We start from the raw sequence: 21,387 nt of genomic DNA, 5'->3' as shown, positions 1-21,387 counted from the left end.
TGTGCAATTTTTTTGTGCTGATTAATGAAATGATTAAGCACAGAACAATGAATTATGAATGGATTAATGGCAATGGAGGTAATTGCCATAAAAAGCAAAGTAAAGCTGATGTGTTTGGTACCTACGAATGCCATTTCTTGCAGACATATATATGTGCCATACAATTTTACTGAACACATATGGTAACTATTTTTCCTTTTTAAAAAGGAAGTCTGCAGCAGTTTCTGGTATAGGTTTCTTGTACTTCTAATTTCCATCTCTTTCAGGATGTAAAAGTACCCATTGCATTTCTCAAATGTAGTGAGAAATTCTTCAGAGCAGAACCCACAATTTAAAAGCTTTAGTGCTGGTATAGGTAAGGTTTCAACAGTGTGATATGTTTTCCCAGGCTCTAACCACATCAGCTTTTTTTCTTCATGTTTAACTGTGAATTACCAATGAGAATGACTTCGCTTCAGGTGAAGGCAAAGAAAGTTGTTAACACTGATCTAAGCTCAATGGAAACTGTTTGAAGTATCCTGAGTCATAAATGTCACTTCAATCTGCATTTATTCCTTCAGAGAGAGAATCTGAGAATGCTTTAAACCTTGAGCAACAAGTAGAATGTGACTAGAAAAAAACTTCCTATTATTGCATCTCTGTAGCAAAAGGTAGAGTTTGGTTATCTCTTTGTGATTGCCTAATGTGTTTTTTAGGATTTGGAGCAATGGGCATATCAGGATCCATACCAGTACTTCACTGTTCTGTCACTTAGAAGTCTGAGGTCTAACTTGAATTTTCTGCACTTTTTGGGTCTGTCACTTCTTGTTCTACCCAGTACTATTGAAGACATCAGAAGTGCTTACTTTCTGTAGAGCATTTTGTGCTCACTTAGAGCAATCATTTGTATGTTTGGGAGTTGATGTGTATCTTCTTTCTCTTTTTATTTATTTATTTTTTTTAAACTGCACTGCCCTACTTCCATCAGGGTTTTCTTATCAGTGTGGATTTTAGCCATTCTGGTCACTCTTCTCTGGACATACATCACTGATGCCAAGTGGGGCAAGCGTGCGGTGGTGGGATATAGAATTGCCCCAGAAACCTTGGGACTGCCGTGATGCATCTTGGTGGCCATGAACTTCTGCAGCCCAGCCGGTGTTCCTCTTCCTCCTGTGAGCATGAGGCTGTTGGCTCTTGTTTAGCTGGTGTTCCTCTGTAACCCCAAGGGATGGCTCCTGGCGGAGTTCATCTCCATGCTGCATTTGTGAAGCTTATGATGTTCAGCTGAAAATATTTGTGATGGTTTTTTTTCCCATAACAGCCCTTAAATTTATGAATATAAATCTGAACCTGATCCTGTTATGTTCATTAGCCTCTACCAGCCTTGCATCAATTGCAAGTTTAGTGACAAGCTCTTGATCCATCATACAGGTTGCTAATGAAGACGTTAAACAGAAGCTAATCTAGGACAGATTCCCAAGGAGGTCCTCTTGATACAAGCTTCTAATTTATTAGGAAGCCCTGAAGGGCTGTGTTTTGAGGTACTCTTTTGCAACTGTCTTGGTAGAACAGTTTAATTAGTTCCATGAGAGGCTATATCAAGACTTTCATAAATTTTGGCTAAAACATTCATTGCAGCTCCTTCATCTACAAGTCTAGTGTTCCTGCTGTGTAAGGGAATGATGTTCAGTTTACATGTGTCCTGACAAGTCCATGTTGGCTCTTCTCAGATAACATCTCCTGACTTGCTTATAAGAAGCCTTTCTTCCCACATAAATTTAGCAGTTCTTCTAAAAAACAAGACATATATTGTTGGATGTGTTATTTCCAAAGTATCTTACTTTCTGGAGTCTCAATAGTAAGAAGAGTCTAGTAACCTGTCTCTTAAAGCAAGAGGTCAGCAAGGCTGTTTAGATTTTAGATAGGCAACAAGTGACTCAGCAGAGCTGAAATCTTGCCAAGTTGGCTTCTGTTGGATTTAAAGCACAGAAAAACATTTGACAGTGAGGGCAGCATTTTTAGCATCCTGATGCTTTTACGCATTTTGTTAGTCCTGTGTGTGTTATTTCCTTTAATTTAAAGCTCTTGGAAGGTAACGTGGGGGTCATGCACGAGGAATTATTGCAGTTCAGGCTTGCCATTCACTTTGAAGTGCTGGAGTTGGAGGCAGTCCATGATCCCATAACATGCAAGTTGGGAGCTGTACTCAGAAGGAATTGCTGAGTTTTTTGAAAAGTAGGGAACAAGGCAGTTGCATCTTATTGCCTTTTATTCTTCTGATGCTTGTGTAAATACTCAATAAACATTATTTTTACATAATGATAGCTTTCCTTTTTTTAGTTAAGTACCACTCAGGATGCTGCGTTTGCTTAAAAACTTGGAAATAGTTAAGCAAGAGTAGAAATTTTCGAACAGGTAGGGGTGCAAGAAGAAAGATTGTGTTTCTGTTTGGTGTTGGAGGTCTTGTGAAACTCTAAATGGAAGCTGTGGGACTTGGTGACATGGGCCATCTTTGTTGTATCGTATTTAAACATTTGCCTGCCTTGTTTTAGGAGCTAAATTTGTATGTGGGTTTTTTAGAGTTGTAGGGTTGGGGTTTTTTTTAACCAACTCTAATTTTGTTTGGCTGTGTTTATGAAGGGAAACCTTTATGCCCAAGAATTTGCTTGCTTAACAGGAAATATATTCTTGGTGTTCGACTTTGTAATAAAACCTCTTGTTTGAGCCCACAGTGGTAGGTGCTGACAGCATCTTGTCCCTCTGCTACCATTTTTTATTCCGGGATCCCTCCTCCCAGCAGGCTGGCCCATTTGAGCACTTGTTTCTGGGGCAGCCCTGGCTGTGATGTGTTCTCTGTGGTGTCCCTGGTGAGCCTGTGTGTGAGTCATGGGGGGACAGGCAGTTCCAGGGATGTTGGGATTGGCAGCCTTCCAAGGGTGAGTGGGGGTGGATAGAGTGCTGGTGAATTTACTTAGTTTCAGATGTGACTAATAGCATTCTTCTTCAGCTTAGACTCCTGAGGTTTGTTGTCTGAAAGACCCTGCATGCGGAGCCCACAGCCCCAGGAAATGCAGGAAAATCCTGAAAACTCAGAAGCTTCAGATCTTGGAGCATAGGAAACAGTCAGCTCTTAAATAACAGACAGTGCCTCAATAGAGGTCCCACTCTTCTGTATAAAGCCTCTTTTCACATAAAGGTCAAGAAATCTTCACAACCAAGTAGATGCTGGGAGGCTCTTACCTTGCAGCACAATAGCAGGAGAGCACAGCTCTACCAGACCTGACTTCGGATGCTATCAGCAGCATTCATCTGTGCTGTGCAGAAATGGAAAATATTTTAGTGGTGAGTTAACTAGGAGGCATATCCTGATCCAGCTTTGTCACAATAGTAGGTCGCTGCAGGCACTTTCCAGAGTTACTCTCGCTGTGGAATTTCAGCTCAGGAGCAACCTTTTTGTCTTTCTTCACAAAGAGGGTTTCTCTTTGTTCTCTGTGAAAAAACAGGAGACTATTTGGCTGCTTTTTTTGGATAATATTATTAAGGAAGATAATGCTTGAGAAGGAAACAGAAGCTGAACGCTGGTTGAGCGCAATCTGTCTTTTCTGTTGCTTGCAGATACAGATCCTCCCTTCTCAGGTCTCAGTTTGTCCTGGATTGTCTTCCTCCCTGTTTCACCCGGCTATGTCTTTTTCTATGGATCAAACTAAATTAAAAAACCCAAAACCCAAACAAAAAAATTATTTACTTATTGAGGCAGTGGCTTCATTTGTTTCAACATATATTTTAACAGGGAACAGGGCTGGGGTAGAAGAAGTCTGCAGAAGAGGTGGGTGAAGGAAGGAGTGGAGAGGGGATTTACAGCACCAAGGTACCACTCCCTGTTGTGCTTCAGCCCACGCTTTAAATTCTTCCAGTGGCACAAAATCAAGCCTTTTTTTTTTTTTGCCTTTTTTTTTTCCTTTTCCCTAAGGTGAATCATGCTAGGAAAAATTTACTTGTAGTAAAGAAAATAATAGAATTTAAGCCCTAATGTTTCTGGAGCTGCTGGTGGTGAGCTAATAGCCATAGCCTGTTTATAATGTAATTGCATAGTTCTCTAAATTACTGCAGGCTTCTTCATTAAGAAAGGAGAAGAAAAATAAGTCCCCAAAGCCAAGTCTGTATAACCATGGCTCAGTAATGGAAGTTTCATTTATTTAAACTTTTCACACAAATGTGTATGGGTGGCTGGAAGGAGGCCAAGTTCAAACTGAGTGTGGCTGGTGCTGTTATTCCCAACTGAGTCTGTGACCTGAAACTGTTTTGCATTTTGAAACTGTTCTGAGGGCTCTCTGAGGCTGATACCTCTGCAAGTTGAGGATTCCATCATGTAAATGCCACCATCATTAACACTTCTATTACTGACCGCTTTGGAGGTTGTCATTGAGCAAATGCATTACTTTTGGGTGCAGGTGCAAGTCCCTGGGGTGATGTTGGTAATGCTACTGTGAAGGGAAACAAGGAACATTAGGCTAATCTCCCTTGCTCAATATATGTTCATCAGATGAAAGATTTAGTTGTCTCCTGGGCACTGAAATTTGTAACTCTTGGAGTCTGTGAAGTCATACAGCAGCCATAGAAAATGCAGGGTTAAAAAGTAATGTAAAAAAAACCCAAACCAGCAAAACAGCTGATTCAAATTAGTGTCCTTTCCCTTCCTAGTTACTATACTAGTTGCTTTTGACCTTATTGTTAAACAAGCAGTTATTGATAATGTTTTCCTTGTAACAAATTCCAAAGTTGCTTTTACAGTGCTCTGTTCACATAGGCACTGAAGATTGCTGTGCATGGTGTTTTCATTCTGTATTCCTAGCTCTTGGTGAGGCCAACAAGAAAAGTTAACCTCACACTGCATGTCCTGGCTTTCAGGATCTTGTGATTCATTCTTGCTGCTTTTTCTTAAGGGATCTTGAAGCCAGAGCACAGAATGAATTCTTTCGGGCCTTCTTCAGATTGCCCAGGAAGGAGAAGCTGCACGAAGTCGTGGACTGCTCTCTCTGGACGCCGTTCAGTCGCTGTCACACAGCGGGGACCATGTATACTTCAGACAGTTATATCTGTTTTGCCAGTAAAGAAAATGGCTGCTGCACTGTTATCATCCCACTCAGAGAGGTAGAGTTTTTTGTTTGTTTAATTTTGGGTCCTTATCTGCCTTTTTCTACCCTAAGCTTCCACTGCCACTTCACTTACCTTGACAAAGTATTGTTTGATGAAAAAGAGTAGGATGTTTGTGTGTGTCCTGCCTACAGGATTGTTGTACAGCTTGTTCTGGGACTCATTGGGGCCTGAGCTCCTAAAAATATGGGTGAGTCAAAACTATCCTCAAAGTGAAGTATGGACAGGTAATGCAGCAGGACACAACACTGCAAAAACAGAGTCTGCTTGGCCCAAGATTTGGATGGGGCTCCTCTCCTGTTGCAGGGTGATGTTATAGTTTGCCTCCCTCTCCCAGCTCCACAAACACGTACATCCAGCTTGATGTTGATGGAGACTGGCTTGGACCCATTCCAGCAATGCAAAAGTATCCTTGCCTGGGATCAACACAAGTGTTGAGCTCTCCTTCCATAGCAAACCCTAAACAATCTTGTGGATACTTTGCCAAGCTGCAGGGCAGAGAGAAAGAGGGGATGCTATGCATGCAGTGATGGGCTGATAAATTTCCATGAAATCAATAGACAAGTTTAAATGGAGGGAGAGCACAAGGGAAGGTGGTGGGAATAGAACAGGAGAAGGAAGCTGTCAGCTAACACCTGCCTTATCTGCTGTGAATACAAGGCTGTTATGATCTCTTAATTAAAGCTTTCCTTTCATCCTGGACTAATAATAGAGTAACATCCAAATCATATCATAACTGTAGCAACTTACCTTCCACTGTTACAGAAACAGAAAACAATATGAGAACAGTGTTGTATACTTAATGAAAATTAACAAAACAACTATTTTTCCCCATTTTCAAAGGTGGGAAAGTAAATTTCCTCCTCTGACGCAGAATTTGATCAAGTTGATCCTTTTATAAATATTTTTTTTAAATCATACACCCCTTTCTTATCTTTTCCCTCAGTCTACTGTTTCGAAATGGGATGCAAAGTAATTTAGGAAAGAAAGAAGGCATATGGGATACTTTTTGGCATCTGCTTTGAGCTTCCAGAGAGACCATGAACTTCAGGCAGTAGGATGTGTTTGATCAAGGAAAGCCAGTATGAATAACCACATTTAAAGCATGCCTGTGATATGCTGTGTTTTGGTACATGTAGAAAATTTGAATATCTTTTTGTGGATGTAGTGCCTAATGTGTTTTCTGTAATGTCTCTGGAAAAGGTAATCAGTATAGAGAAGATGGAGGACACAAGCCTTCTCCCTAATCCCATCATTGTTAGCATCAGGAGTAAGACAGCCTTTCAGTTCATTGAGCTGAAGGACCGGGATACTTTGGTGGAGAACCTGCTCCAGAGGCTCAAAGAGGTGAACTCCAGCAACCCATTGCACTGCAACAACTTGCAAAATAACAATCAGGTACTGAACTTTTATTTTATTGTTAATTTAATATGTTTATCCATTATTCCTCTCTCCTGCCCTATTTGGGAGGCTCCCAAATTGATCTTGAGCCAATGCTTATCTGATGCCACCTTTGAAGACCTGGCTGGTGGGATAGAGGACACTCACAGCATAGTTGTGATTGACATGCTGGGGAGAGCAGGGACTGTGATGGGCAGCTGGGTTGCCCTTCACAGAGACCTCCACAGTTTGGAGGAATGGGCTGATAGAGACCTCAAGAAGTTCAGCAAAAGCAAATGTGAAACCTGGCAAAATAAGCCCGTGTGACAGGAGAGGCTGGGGACTGGCTGGTTGGAGAACAGCTGTGTGGAAAGGAGGAGGAGTCATGAACAAGTTGAACCTGTAAGTCAGCTGTGTGCTCTTACAATGCAGAGGGACAACCCCATGTCAGGTTGTACTGGCAGGATTGTAACCAGCAGGTCATGGAATGTTACTGTTCCCTTTTATTCAGCCCTTATGAGGCTGATCAGGAATACTGTGTCCAGGTTTGACTCTGCTCAATTACACATGAAAAGCATTGATAATTTGGAGTAAATCTAGTGGAGGGCTATAAGATGGTCAGGGGCTGGAGCACATGCTTTGTAAGGAGAGGTGGAGGGAGCAGGGCTTCCTCAGCCAGTCTTCTGCCAAATAGTGGTGAGCTGGAAGACAAAGGCAAACTCTTCTTCAATATACCAGTTGAAAGACAAGCAGCCACAGCTTCAAGATTTAGCAAGTTAAAATCTGAATAGGTAAAAAGAGACATTTCCCCTCATGGTTGGGCAGAGCTGGACCAGGCTGCCCAGAGTGGCAGTGCACTCTGCTTTCTTGGAGCTGCTCAGCTTGAGTGGGCACAGACTCCAGCAACCAGGGCTGAGGGCTCCTGCTCTGAGCAGGGCATTGAAAACAATAGTCCTCTCCAACCTAAATTGTTCTGGAATTTGTCTTCTTTTTGTAGAAGACTGTTGGGTAGCTCTTCATCGAGGACACTTAGAATGGGTTAACAACTTTTGTTTTAAAGTAACAACCCGTTTCCTGACATGCAAATGAATGACAATTTGTATAAAGTCTTGAGTAAGACCTTTCTTCGTGAAAGGTGTTAAAGGTTTTGATGCAAAAGGCAAAGGGTAACCCACCTCTGTCTTGAGGACAGTTGAGGATGTAGTTCTTAGCCTTTTCAGTCATTACCACTTTGATTTGGCATTGCAGAACAGCCTTGCCTTCGGATCCATGTGCACGATGGGGGATGATGAGCCTGCCTGTCTGGGAACAGAAGCTTCACAAGGGAAAGAGAGAAGTGAATGTGAAAAGGAGAACAATTACTTGCTCAATGCAGAAGCACTAAGGTCAGACTTTCATCAGTCAGGAATGCCGGGCCTTGATTTTGGAAAGGTATGTAACATTTGGGAAAGCTGTTGGGAGTTTTAGGTTTTGTTTTTAAAAAGCTGGGGTTATATTCAGACAGATAGATGTTTTTAGTAAAATGCACTCTGTATTGGTTGGAGAAGTTAGATATGGGACAACAGCTTTTTTATTTGGTTGGATTTTTTTCTTCTTCCTACCCCCATTTCAGTCTGGTGAATATTAATAATTTTTATCCCTGTGTGGTGAAATAGATATGCAAAGTGGGGAAAGTCAAAAGTCCCTAGAGCAGACTTCCCATTTCTATTGGTAATGGAATACCTTGTGGAATTTCTAATATGTGAAATGCTTTTGTTTACCAAGTCTCACATGGATGTGGTGGTTTTGTTTTTTTTAAATATATCTTCTCATTCCCAGTCTAGGGAGCAAATCAAAGAGAGCCTGTGGGATGACCATTTCGTAGAGTACGGCAGATCCGTCTGCATGTTTCGCACCGAGAAAATCAGAAAACTTGTTGCTATGGGAATTCCCGAATCCTTAAGAGGCAAACTCTGGCTGCTTTTCTCAGGTGGGCATGCTTAGAAATGTTGGCTGTAGGCATCATCTGATTCTGGAGATGGCAAAACATTTATGCAAGAAATCTCTCAAGGGCAATTAAATGTCCTTTACATAGAACCTGTGATGCTGCTTAAGGAAAAGACATGATCTGAACTGAACTAATATATGCAAGGAAGTACCCAGATAGATCTGTAAAAGTTTTACCTCAGGATGATATCATATGATGTACAGAAGAATCAAAATAACATCTTTGTAATCTATGTAATTTAAAATTAGCATCATGTTTTCACAAAACAATGTTCATCTTCAAGCAGCAATTAGATTGTAGCGTAAATACTGAGTTAGCTCTAGACAAATCAGATTATTGCAAAATAATGACAGTCTCAAAGTTGGCAGACCTGCTCCTGCTTCTCGTTGAGTGCTGGCAGGGCTTACAGAAACTGGAGATGGAAAAAACAACTCATTTCATTGACAGATATGGCAGAGCCAGAATGTGCCTACCATGTGATCTCAAGTTTAGTCCTTAATCCAATGCATGGCATATTCAGACATTTGTAAATGTGGAGCTTTTCCTCCTTGAAGGATGTGAACAGTGCTGAGTACATTCCTCCCAGTAATATGTGTGGGTGATGAGACACTTGGAAGGGGTTGCCCAGAGAAGCTATGGATGTCCCATCCCTGCAAGTGTTCAAGGCCAGGCTGGAGAAGGCTTTGAGCAACCTGGTCTTGTAAAAGGTGTCCCTGCCCATAGCAGGGGGGTTGGAGTGAGATGATCTTTAACCAGTACTTTCAACCCAAACCAATACTTTCTACTGGAGACATCTTTTGCTCAGTCCAAGTGTTCTGAATGATGTTGTGTCATGTAAGCTTTGCTAATACTTAGTTTTTAAGACATGTATTCTGCTAGGGCTTTGTCTTTTAGGTCTGGATATTCACAGACCTTGGGGAAAACCACCTTGCTTATACCCTTTTGAGCAGTAATTCCCACAACATTTAGGTTTAGCATCGTCCTTATCCGCTCCCATCTTCCTCTTTCTCCCTTCCTGCTGCCTTCAGACGCCCAGACGGATCTCGCCTCGCATCCTGGGTACTACGTACATTTGGTGGAGGCATCCATGGGCAAGTGCTGCATGGCGACCGAGGAGATCGAGCGGGACCTGCACCGCTCGCTGCCCGAGCACCCGGCCTTCCAGAGCGAGACGGGGATTGCCGCCCTCAGGAGGGTGCTCACGGCGTACGCGCACAGGAACCCCAAAATAGGATACTGCCAGGTGAGAAGTTCCCAGCAGGATCATGCTCCCTGCTGCTGCCGCCTCCCTTTCTTCCCACTCTCTGTTGTTCTCTTGTGAGTGGTTTTAGTGCTGCTTTTTATAAATAAAGACCTTTTAGTTGGAAAAGTACATAATTTTAGATATTAAATGTCATTTTTCCCTGGAAAACAACTACATAGTCTCACCAAAAGGCTCTGTTCTACCAACGGTATTCCTTCAGCATTTTGCAAACTGCATTTATAGTTACAGGAAGGGAAAAAATGGTTTCTGATGCTTCTGTTTGTTGAAAAGGGCATTTCTTGGACAATACTTGGAAGCAGTGCAGGGCGAATTGGCCTGCACAGATGAGATTTTATGTAGTGCACAGGGGCACAGGCTTAATGAACCTTTCTGCCACTTTCTTCCAAAACTGATGATAAATGATGAAAGTAGTTTGACTAGCTAGTCAGCTCCTTGAATTCTGATTAACATCAGAGCGATCCTGATACTGGAATAGGGGGCAGTGAAAGCAGCCCCAAAACATCTTGCAGTATCAGTTATCTGCTTTGTATCTTGGCAAATCCAGTACTGTGCTTTTCTCCCTTGTTTCCTTTGCTCTTAAGAAAAGCAGTATACATAAGCTTGGAAAACCTGCTATGTCTGTGAGTTGCAATTATGTATTTGCTGTGTATTCTCTCTTGCTGTTTTTTTCTTAGTTCTTTACATCCTGTTAGGCTACTTTCTATAAAAATAGCCACAGTTGAGCTCCTGTCAGTAGGATTTGCTATCTCTAACAAATCCCATTTTCTTCTTTGCCCTGGTAAGTCTATGAATATTTTGACCTCCGTGTTGCTGCTGTATGCCAAAGAGGAAGAAGCCTTTTGGCTGCTGGTTGCTGTGTGTGAGCGGATGCTGCCGGATTACTTCAACCACCGAGTGATAGGTGAGCTCGTGTTCGTTGTCCTGCAGAGGGGCAGCCATATGGCACAGGGGTGGGGAAAATGCTCAGGGTCAGCTGGGGTCCAGACTCCACGGATGAGGTGCTCCACCTGCTTGTGTGGTGTGCAGGGACAGCAGCAGTGGCTGCTCAGATTCAGAAGGATTGGTTTTGGTCTGAAGGGTTTGAGCTGCATGATCTCTAAACACATGCTCAACTTCGCAGTTTGTTTTTTTCTTTCCTGTTGGTCAGAAGGTCATGACACCTTTGGCTGTTACATAAATAGAAGAGCTTGTGGGTCTTAGCTAGGAGTGTGCAGTGTTAGAGACTCAGCCTGTTTAAGATGAACGTAGCAAAGATCTGCTTTGTCTGAATTGCCTGGCTGCTGAAGCAATGCAGGCTTGCATCTACACTAGCCCTTTGTAATGAGAGCTGATACAAGTTCCTCTGCCATGCACTGTGTGTGCTGTGGCTCCTTTATAGTGCCATTATTTTTAAGATCGTTGTGCAGACTGCCTAATGCACAGAAATAAAGGGGCTAAGCAGTATTTGTTCTTTGCAGTCACTTCTTTCAATTACAGAAATGTTTGGTAGCTATTCCCTTTTTAATGCTAACCTTAGCCTGTAGCTGCAGCATCTGCTGTTACACCCTTGCTGTGGCAAAGAGAGGGACCAGGCTCAGGTGTGAGGAAGTGAGGATAGGAGCAAATCCCTGGCAGTAGTGGTTCTGGGAGCTAGAAATGGTCTGGGCACTCTTGTGCTGCCCGTGGAGTGGAAAGAGACACTTGAGAAGATTTCCAGTCTTTTCCTTGAAGGATGGGGTTGTCATTCCTCTCTCTAGACACTGTGTCACTGCTCAGTTTCTGTCTTGTCACTGAACTGGTAAGAAGGTAAGTTAAAGCTGAGTTATTCCAAAGTTTAGCCATATGCTTAGCATGTTTTGTGGTGCTTTGAATGCTGTTGGTATTTTCTGCTAGTGGACTGGGCATTGTAACTGTCCAACTTGTCAGAATTTTTCTTCTTGTCTCCAGACATGACTTTAAACTCCTATTTTGATTACTGACTTCCATGTTTGTCTGTCTCCTTCCTTGATTAAAGGAGAGAAACACAGCTCTATCAGTACTCAAGCATTTCTAGATACCAACAGTGTGCTTTGGATTACTCATAACTTTCTGACGCTTGCTGGGTTGCTGCCCTTAAGCAGCATTCTCTGCTGCTCGCCTGAGTTGTCTCACCTGGCCAGCCATATCCTCCTTGAGTTGTTCTTGATTTGTGCTTTGTATCTTGCCCGTCACTTGCCATGGCTACAGCCTACATTGTGTAGGTGCTGAAAGTTTTGGTTGTCCTGTCTCTCTGTTTTCTGGCCCTCTTTATCCCAAGGAAAGAGTGCTGCGTCTCTCTACTGCCATAGCTCACCACAGTGTGAAGAGCCAGGAATTCAGTTTGGAAGTTGCCCTGCTCTCCCTGGCTGGGTGGCACTGGTGCAGTTTTGCAGCATAGTTGCTTCACTGAGCATTAATTTCTGCAGCTCTGCTTTACCCTAGAATTTAACGTGCCCAAATCGGTGCTACTGATCTTCTCCACCCTGCCCCTCCTCTGGTTCCTGTTGCTTGAGTTAGTGTTCTTGGCTCTGCATTTCAGTCGACCTTCTTTTTTGATTTGCAACCAGCTCTTGTCTAAACTTTGTATTGTTTCTTCCTGCATAACACTTCCAAGACCAAACTTTTCCTCTTTGTGCCCCCTGCCAATACTGTTAGTCCAAATTTTGATCTCTCAATAACTTTGGTGATCTCTGACCTTGCTGCCTGTCACTGTTTTTCCTCTGCAGTGTCAGCCAGTAATCTCTGCAGTCCAAACAGCTACCAAATTAATGACCTTGGTTATAGCAGGCCTTCTTAGCTTCCTTTTGTCTCAGACCTTTTCTTTATGACTTTGAAAATCTTCTATTTATTTATATGTGTGTTTAGTTAGTTAGTTAGAATTGTTGCTTTCAAAACTTAGGCAATTCAGTCCCACTCAACCTTCTTACTTTCATCTCCCTCCTTCAGCCTTGCCAGCTCTGGCACCTTTCACAAGCTTTTTCATTATTTCACTGCTTGCAAATGGGAAAAGCCTGCAGCCAGGGCTCCTCCTTCAGGAATTCCCTCTGTCCTTCTTGTCTCTGCAATGTATAGAGGAAATTATAGGCAGGTAGGTGCAAGATAGAAACAAGCTGTATATGGGTCAAGAGTGGTGGCAAGGGTCAGGCATATCCTGTTCTCAATTACCATGGCTTTTTCATCCCCTGCATAAACCAGCAGGGCATCTTACCTCACTTTACCTGTTAGACTGTTGTCAACTTGACACTGTAATTCTTGAAACATTGAAAACCTTATTTCATTTCTCTGATTTGCCTTTTCAGTCCTGAAGATGTCATTTATCTTGCATCTAAGGTCATCATTTTTCAAGTGCATGCCCTGGTATTTTCCTACCTCATTATGGTCTCATGCTGTAATACAGATTCATTTGCTCAGATTTCATGTTTTCTGGGAGCCTAATGAAAAAATAGACAGAGAAGTCCATTTTAATGCATCTGCTTGACTTTCATCTACAGTGGCAGCACTTATTATAAGAAGATCTATGAAAAATCTGGGCAGTGCTGCATGTTCCTTTTAAAGCTCTGGTTTTGCTAGTGCTGTTTCTAAGTCTAGAATGATCTATTTATATATGTCTTGCCTATCTGTCTCTGGCTTCCTTCAAATACCTCTAAATCCAGCTCTGGTTTTTGTGTCTGTGTTAACTATGGCTATTAAATTGTTTGCATTAAGCTTATTAAAAAACCCAAACAAAAATTGCCCTCTGAGTAACTCCAGTCTGTTTTTCTCATTTTCTTCAGTCTTACAGGAGGCTTTTTTCTCAAAGCATCATGCTTGATGTGTTTCTCAAAAGCTTTTTGGATGTCCATGGGCTTTTATTTTTGATTTGTGGTGCTGTAATGTTTGTTCAGCCACCAGCAGAAGCTCTTTGTGGCCTGATGTGAAAGGTTCTAAGACAGAGAAATGTCATAGCTATTTTTTCCCTGTGATTTGGATGCAAAGCCAAAAGATGCTGGCTCTTTGCCACAAATTGTCCAGGTTATATTCTGCTTTTGAACAACAGAAGTTTTGAGTGCTAGGGATATATAAGTTTCAGCAATTAAAATTGTGTCCTAATATTAGCAGAATATGGACTATGAAATGAAATAACTTGAACAGAAAGACAAAATAATTGAACAGCTGACTGCATTTTGTATTCAGGAATATTTTTAACTTGCAGTGTCTTTGGTCAAAGCCCTGATGTGGCAAATTTGGTTTGTAGACACAGTCCACTTCATTGAGAAGAAACGACATTGATTCTGTAACAGCTGCTGACAAAGCAGAACTGAACTAGTAGCTAAACCAGAGCCCAGATCTGCTCCTTTTGGAAAGACTGGTTGGAACAGTTAGGAAATCTTTTATCTGGGCATTGCAGAAATCTTTTGTTCTTTATGTGTAGATACATAAGCTTGTAAGTATATATTTGTATCTGTGCATGTACTTTCGTGTAAATATTATTCTTCCTGCTTGGTGTGTGTAGGCATATCTGGACTTCCATCCTACATTTTCTTAGTGAGAGCTGAGAAATGAACTTTTGCTGCCCGCTTGCTTGAGTACATACATCAGAGAGGAATGTGTACTGTCTTATTTTTACTGCATAGATCCCAAGTGGAGCAATAAATGCTTTAAGATTGTTTTGCTAGCACTTAATTATTATGTGCTTTTGTAGCCAAGACCAACAGCTGCTGCTATTGCTGTTTCATTGCACCCTAAAGGCACTTAGGAGGATTAACACACTTTTTACAGAAAGTTGTACAGTAAGCTTTATGGACACAAGGGTTGGGCTGAGATCACAGCAGGAGGATAATGGCATTTTTCATTGTAGATGTGTGTGTACCTTGCCTGTTTAAATTTTAAGAAAGTCTTGCAGTTAACAGTTGACAGCAGTGATTAGCTTAAAAAATATTTTTTCCTGTGTCAGTCCTGACTAATGCTGTTCCTTTATAACTTGTAGGTGCTCAGGTAGACCAGTCAGTGTTTGAAGAGCTTATAAAAGAGCAACTTCCAGAGCTGGCTGAACATATGAAGGATCTGACAGCCCTAGCTTCCATCTCTCTTTCCTGGTTCCTTACCCTTTTCCTCAGCATCATGCCCCTGGAAAGTGCTGTGAATGTTGTGGACTGCTTCTTCTATGATGGCATCAAAGCCATTTTCCAGCTGGGCTTGGCCATACTGGAAGCCAACGCTGTGGATCTGTGTAACAGCAAGGATGACGGGCAGGCCCTGATGATCCTGAGCAGGTATGGCCACACAGGAGTGCTCCTTTCATCTCAGGCTGTTCTGCCCTAAAACAAAGGCATTGCTCAGTAGGCACCAGGGCCCTTCTGTGTCACCCTGCTGCTGCTGCTGCTGTCGCAGTGTCTGCCTTGAACAATGGCTTTGTACGTCGGACGAGATGTCCTGTGAAATTTCCTGGCACTGCCGAGACATGCATCGCCTGCGTCAGTGTGCAATATTTACTGCTGCTCTCCGTGCCTTCCCTAGACTGACGGGCTTCCTGCTCCAGACTTCAAGGAGACAGAAGTTTTCTTCCTTGGGCAGCATTTAGTCATTTGGCTGGCTTGCTGTTCCTCAGATGAGTAATCACAAGTGCTGTAACTTTTGAAAAGTCTAGCTTGCCCAAAACTCAGTTTATTTCTATATCTGAGCCGTAAGACTTATTTGCATATTTGAATTGAGAAGAACACAGTGCAATGTGATCTATGTTCTTACATATTTCCTCTCTTCAGGTTTTTAGAGCATGTCAAAAATGAGGAAAGCCCTCTGCCACCTATTGGTAATCACCACGCATTCTTCAGTGACGACCAAGAACCCTCTCCAGTGACTGAAATAGCAAACCTGATTCATGACTCCTATGAGGTAAAATAATTCTTTGTATCTACTAGTCAGTTAAGTAAGAAGTTTAAATAAGAAGGTTTGATTCAGCTTGGATGCTTTGAAAGTTAATACACATGTTTACAGATTCCATGACTGAAGTGCTCTCATGCACAAGCCTAGGTGTAGTATGAGTACCTAGATTAATTAGAGGCTGCGTATGCCTTTTTCTTGAAGGTCTCACTGCACTTTAAAAGCGCATTTCCAATTAATACAGGTATCATAAAATACAACGCAAATAGTAAACTGCTGTTCCTCTCTTACAGAAATTTGGAGACCACTCTGTGGAACAGATAGAGCACATGCGGTACAAACACCGGATCCGTGTCCTGCAGAGCCATGAAGATACAACCAAGCAGAATGTGGTGAGCAGGGTGTTGCTTTGACTGAGGTAGCTCAGCATTGCCTCTGGAGACACATGGGTTTAGTTTTTAAAAAGGGGCCACCAGGTCTTGAAAAACCATTGCTGACTCTGCAAAAAACTCTTTCCTGGGATGCTGATGGTTTTTCTTTGGCAGCCATGTGCATTATTGTAGCTTAGGGTGGCTTTAAAGTTCTGAACAACTGCAGGACTGTCCAGCACAGCACCTTATCTGTGACTGTGGCCGGCCCTTGGCAGATGCCTGGGGAAGAGCTTGAGGAGAGACAGCACCCTGCGATGCCTCCCCAGCCTCTGTGACCTGTAGCTTAGGGACTTCCTGTCTTTGTTGCTAATAGCCCTTGAGGGATTTCTCTTTTCATGGATCTGTCCAACTGGCGAACCTAAAGAAGGGGGAAACAGCGCAAAGATTTTTTTAATAGTGGTTTTCAGCTGTTCCTCCCAAGGACAGCTCGTGAGCCTGCCTGTGTCAGTGATGTCACTAACGTGAATTTCTTTCTTTTTAAGCTCCGAGTTGTCATCCCAGATGTTTCAATTCTTCCTGAAGATTTAGAGGAATTGTATGACTTGTTCAAGGTTGGTCTCCCTGAAAAGCAGGGGATGCACCTCACTGAGGCTTCTTTGGGTGTAACTTCCAGCTGTTGCTTGGCAGTGCAGCACTGAGCTCCCGTCCTCTGCCTGGGCTGTGCTCCCTGGGTGGGATCCTGCCATTTTGTCCTTTCTGTGGTTGTGCAGTTGTTAAAGAGGAACAGTAATGTACTGATTGTTCAGAGAACTGCTCCCAAGATTCTTTCTAACTTTCTGCTTGGAAATGGTCCCTGACAAGCTAGCTTCTGTTAAATTTCACATGCAGAATAAATTAAAAATGTAGCTGTGCTCATTGGGAACTTGGCAGTGCTTTTAAATCCTGCTCTCTAAATGCTCTTTAAAGACAGACTATTTTCTCCATGGGGAAAAAGAACCCCAAACCCCACAACCTTGTGTTCTTGCCATGTGTTCCAAATTTTCTCACAGGTTTGTTTTTTGTTTTTTTTTTAAAACTAAAAGCAGTTTCAGTTCCTTTCTGTCAAGCTGATATTCGATAAAACTTACAATAAAGTTGGAGACAGGGACATCTAAGCTTATACAACTATACTTGATTTAGAGGTCCAAGCTGTAATTATTTCCCTTAATGGACCATTTCTTCTGTGTACTGTTCATAGCCATAAATACTGAAAATATGACTGTGGTATGTTGTTAGTGTTACACAGCTTTGTCACCGAGAGCAGCTGTATCCTGCCTCCATTAGTGGTTGTAAGATGATGCTGCTGGGGCTTGTTCTTCAGTGCTTCCCTCCTGTTCCTCACTGCTGGTTTTGATCTTTGACTAGCATGCACTCCCCCAGTTTCATTTTCTGATAGTGGTTCCTTTTTTGTTATTTCCTTTGCTCTCCCAGAGACAGCTTGCTTGCTTTGTTGAGACTCTTTGTTTTGCCTGTCCCTAACAGAAGACTAATGCTGCAGTATCCAAATGGAGAGGTCTAAGAGAGAATAAATGAGCAGGTCAAGTCTGCGCTTACTCCATATTTTTTACAGAGGTGACCCTCCCCTCTGTACCTTTGGCTGCTAAGGAACATCTTGGGTCAGATGTGATAAAACAGAGTTTCAGTAGCCCACAGTGATTTTTTTCAATAATCTGCCCTGTCTCCCTTCATATTTATTAATTACCCACCAGAAATTGTGAGAGTGGCTGGCTGCTCTGATGAAAGATTTGCTTTTTCACACAGGAGTAGTCTTGGTATCTGACACCTCGCACAGAGCGAATTTCGAGCACGTTACAGCATAGTTTGATGTGAACGCTTTTTTCTGCTGGTCGTGCTCTCTGCTGCCGCGCCCCGCACCAACCGCTCTCGTGTGTCCGATTCCTCCTAGAGGGAACACTTGATCAGGTGCTACTGGGAAAGCAGGAGCGCGGTGCCGGAGCGCCACGACCCCAGCAGGCCGTACGCCGAGCAGTACCGCATCGACGCGCAGCAGTTCGCCAGCCTCTACCGCCTGCTCTCGCCCTGGACCTGCGGGGAGCACACCGACCTCCTCGCCCACAGGACCTTCCGCCTCCTGGACGAGAACATGGACCGGCTCATCGAGTTCAAGGGGCTCGCCAGCTGCTTGGGTATCGGCTCCCTGCGGGCTGGGCCGGGGGGCAGAGCTGGGGGTGGCACGTGGGGAGACAAGAGTGTTGGAGTGCCACCTAACTGGCAGAGAGGATGGTTTGTAGGGCTTGTAATTACCCCCATCAGTGACCTTTACTGATTTTTTTGTGTTTCAATCATCTGAAGTCAATTTAATTTAAAAGACAGCCTGAGGACATGATTGAATGTTGTATTAGAATGTTTGATTTCTCAGACAAAAATTACAAATTGTAATTTTGTTGAAAATCTTGTATGAGTGAAGAATTACACTTGGGTCTGCACAGAATGCTGGGAAATCCTCTCTACCAAGTTGTTGCTCTGAGTATACCTCTGAAATCTCAATGTACCTCTTTAAAACTGCTTCTTGGAGACTTCACCTTACACAGCTGACTGCTGCCTGCCTTGCCTGTTGGCAGTAAGCAGAACAAAAAAAAAATCTGGCCAGCAGTGACTGAGGGCTGTGCTAGGGCTGGTCTTGAGGCCACCAGCTGTCCTAATAGGTGAAACTGCCTGTCCAAAATCTGGCTGGAGAGGAAGTGGCAGATCTCAACTGATGTCTGACCTCAAGTGGAAAAAAATGAAATTCAAAGCTTCAATAAAAATCAGTGATTTCGTATTCTTTGCACTTAGGATTTTTAGATTTTTTAATGGGAACACTAAGGCACTCTGTATTCTCTTTTTATTTGATTCTTAGAGGGATACAACTTTTAATTTAAAGTTCTGCACAGTATTTGAGTGCATTTGAAAGTTTAGACTCCAATTTTTACTGGTCATTGAAAATGTGAATTGTATTACATGTGAAACAAGTTTCCTCCTTTGGGCTTACCCTGTAGAACAGTAGTGAGGGCTGAAGGGGAGAAATACTAAGAATATGTAAGAATATCATACATATTAGTATATATGACGTCCCCAACATTATCTGTCTCCCCCCTATCACATTTCTGTAAATCTGTGGCAGCAAGCAGCCTTTACTAGATTCCCTGCCATCCTCCTTGATATTTTTAAATGATGCTGAAGCTCCACAGAGTGAGGTGCTCCCGGTCTGTTTCACAAGAACAAAGACCAAAACAGATGGCTGTCACCTGCTGTTCCTCACTGACAGGCACAACCTGAAGTTATACACTGGCCGTATGTTTATTGTCCATGTAAACAATTATCCTTTGTGCACAGAGACATGCCTGATTTATTTTAAACTCTGGAAGTAAAAGCTCTGGTTCACTTCCTTCTTGTTCTTTATTTTGCTTGCAGATGTTATGTACAATGGAGAAATGAATGAAAAGATAAAGTTACTATATAAGCTGCATATCCCACCAGGTAAGAAATCTGAAAGGAAATGAATAACTCAGTTTCCCAAAAAAATCTCTTGCTTTTGGGAAAAAGCTGCTTAATGAAGAACCCCATCTTGCTTGCTTCCAGCTTGGAACATACAGGATGGGCATTTCTAGTTACAGTCACTGCATTTTACAAATTACTCCATCAATTACAAATGGAACCTTTTTGGATTAAATTTATAGATTACAATGTCAAAGCTCACACATCTGTTGCATTCAGAGATCTTCTGAATCTTCAGCCAATTATATGATTACTTCCAGACAAAATACAAACTGAATGTTTTTGAATGGCTTGTACTCCATGTACACTAGACATCTCCTTGTATATCTTGATCCAGTTTTGATTAGGTGACAAAATTCTGTGGTAGTTCTCTTTGCAAAGTTTTTAATTAAATGTGCAGTTCTTGGCAAGCTTCCAAGTGCAGCACCAGTCTTACAGGAACATTTTACAGTATGATTTTGTGACATCCCTTGAAAGCGTTTGCAAAACATCTTTGCACAATTACATCGCTTTCTTCAAGTATGTAAATTTTAGAAAAATAAATAACCATCATGCCAAATTCAAAGGATTAAATTTGTCACATTTCTTGGACAGCTCTCACAGAAAATGAACGAGACAGCCAATCACCATTAAAGAATCCTTTGCTGTCAACATCAAGACCACTGGTCATTGGAAAATCAAATGGTATGTCCAGAATGGTTCTCTCTTGTGAGTGCATGAGATAACCAACTTCCCACTTGTGATCCCTACCATGTTATCTCTGCTCTCTGGGGTTTATTTTGAAATGTAAATTTACTCTAGTGGCTTGAAAATGAATTCTCCTTTTTATGTCTGCTCCAAAAAGGTGATGCAGTAGATTACCAAAAGCAATTGAAGCAGATGCTGAAGGATCTAGCTAAAGAAAAGGATACTAAAACTGAAAAGGAATTGCCAAAAATGAGCCAGGTATGTACCTTAGAAGCTGTACTCTGTTTTTCAAAAAGTGTACTCAAAATGAAATTATTGAATTCAAGTTTGACTCTCTGTCATGAAGTGTAACTGCAGCCTGAACTTGGATTCAGTCCTTTAGGCATTGAGGATTGGGCTCCTCTGATTCAGGGAGCAGGTGCTTAGAAACTTTCAAAAAACTACCTTCCTAGCAGTTCAGGCTGGGTGGTGAATAGAATTTCAGACTCACCCTCACCTGCAGCGGAACATGCAAGCAAACAGGCTTATGCAGGCTCGAAAAAGGCCTCCTCCTAAGCCGAAGAATTCCCTAGAATGCACATTTTTATTCTGTTTTCCCATACCTCCTCTGCACCAAAGCAGTAACTTCTTAGTCCACCACACCTGGAACTTGCCCTGTCTTAGCCGAACACTGACTAGAACTGCAGGAAGACAGCTGAAGGCTGTCAGTTTTACCATCTGTTTCCTAATGCCAGTAGCTTTCTGTGTTGTTGGCATAAGGAAAGCTACTGGAGGGAAAAGGCCCCATACTAATAAAACAAATGTACAGACATGCAAAGAAAGATGGACTGCCCCCAGAATCCCATGTGTGCTTGCGTTGCTAAATGAAGTTTTAAATGGGTGGCATACACCTAGCCTGTCAGCTCTGCAGGGGCTCATGATCTCATCAAGGCATAATTTCTCTGAGGGCTCACAACTTCCCAGTGGGATCTATGGAGACACTGTCTGTAGCCTGATAACCACCTGAAATGGGTGAGCAAGGGAGAGACAAAAGGGGAAGATCTCTGAATTGTTTTAGAAGAGCTGGGAAAGAGGGGAGAGAAACAGAAGGGAAGCTTGCCTGCAGGCCTGTGGATAGCTACATTGGTTGTAACCCACTTTGGTGTCGCAGCCACCAGTAAGGGATTTTCCCT

At 42.5% G+C, this 21,387-nt stretch overlaps 1 protein-coding gene across 2 annotated transcripts in view; it reads left to right on the top strand.

Moving 5' to 3' along the window:
• TBC1D8 (TBC1 domain family member 8) overlaps positions 1-21,387 on the top strand; it is a 49,004-nt gene that overhangs the window by 26,404 nt on the left and 1,213 nt on the right. For both annotated transcript variants that reach the window (XM_038134915.1, XM_038134904.1), the window contains exons 6-19: positions 4,923-5,130; positions 6,337-6,531; positions 7,762-7,944; positions 8,332-8,482; positions 9,529-9,743; positions 10,548-10,665; positions 14,728-15,013; positions 15,503-15,632; positions 15,914-16,012; positions 16,534-16,602; positions 17,937-18,177; positions 19,445-19,510; positions 20,123-20,212; positions 20,373-20,473. In XM_038134915.1, the coding sequence (XP_037990843.1) occupies positions 4,923-5,130; positions 6,337-6,531; positions 7,762-7,944; positions 8,332-8,482; positions 9,529-9,743; positions 10,548-10,665; positions 14,728-15,013; positions 15,503-15,632; positions 15,914-16,012; positions 16,534-16,602; positions 17,937-18,177; positions 19,445-19,510; positions 20,123-20,212; positions 20,373-20,473 (2,152 nt within the window). The remainder of the gene's footprint in view (positions 1-4,922; positions 5,131-6,336; positions 6,532-7,761; positions 7,945-8,331; positions 8,483-9,528; positions 9,744-10,547; positions 10,666-14,727; positions 15,014-15,502; positions 15,633-15,913; positions 16,013-16,533; positions 16,603-17,936; positions 18,178-19,444; positions 19,511-20,122; positions 20,213-20,372; positions 20,474-21,387) is intronic.

Source organism: Motacilla alba, chromosome 1, assembly GCF_015832195.1.
Source record: "Motacilla alba alba isolate MOTALB_02 chromosome 1, Motacilla_alba_V1.0_pri, whole genome shotgun sequence".
Taxonomy (NCBI): Eukaryota; Metazoa; Chordata; class Aves; order Passeriformes; family Motacillidae; genus Motacilla; species Motacilla alba.
Note: the sequence above shows the minus strand (reverse complement) of the source record. Positions and strands in the feature narration are given on the sequence as shown.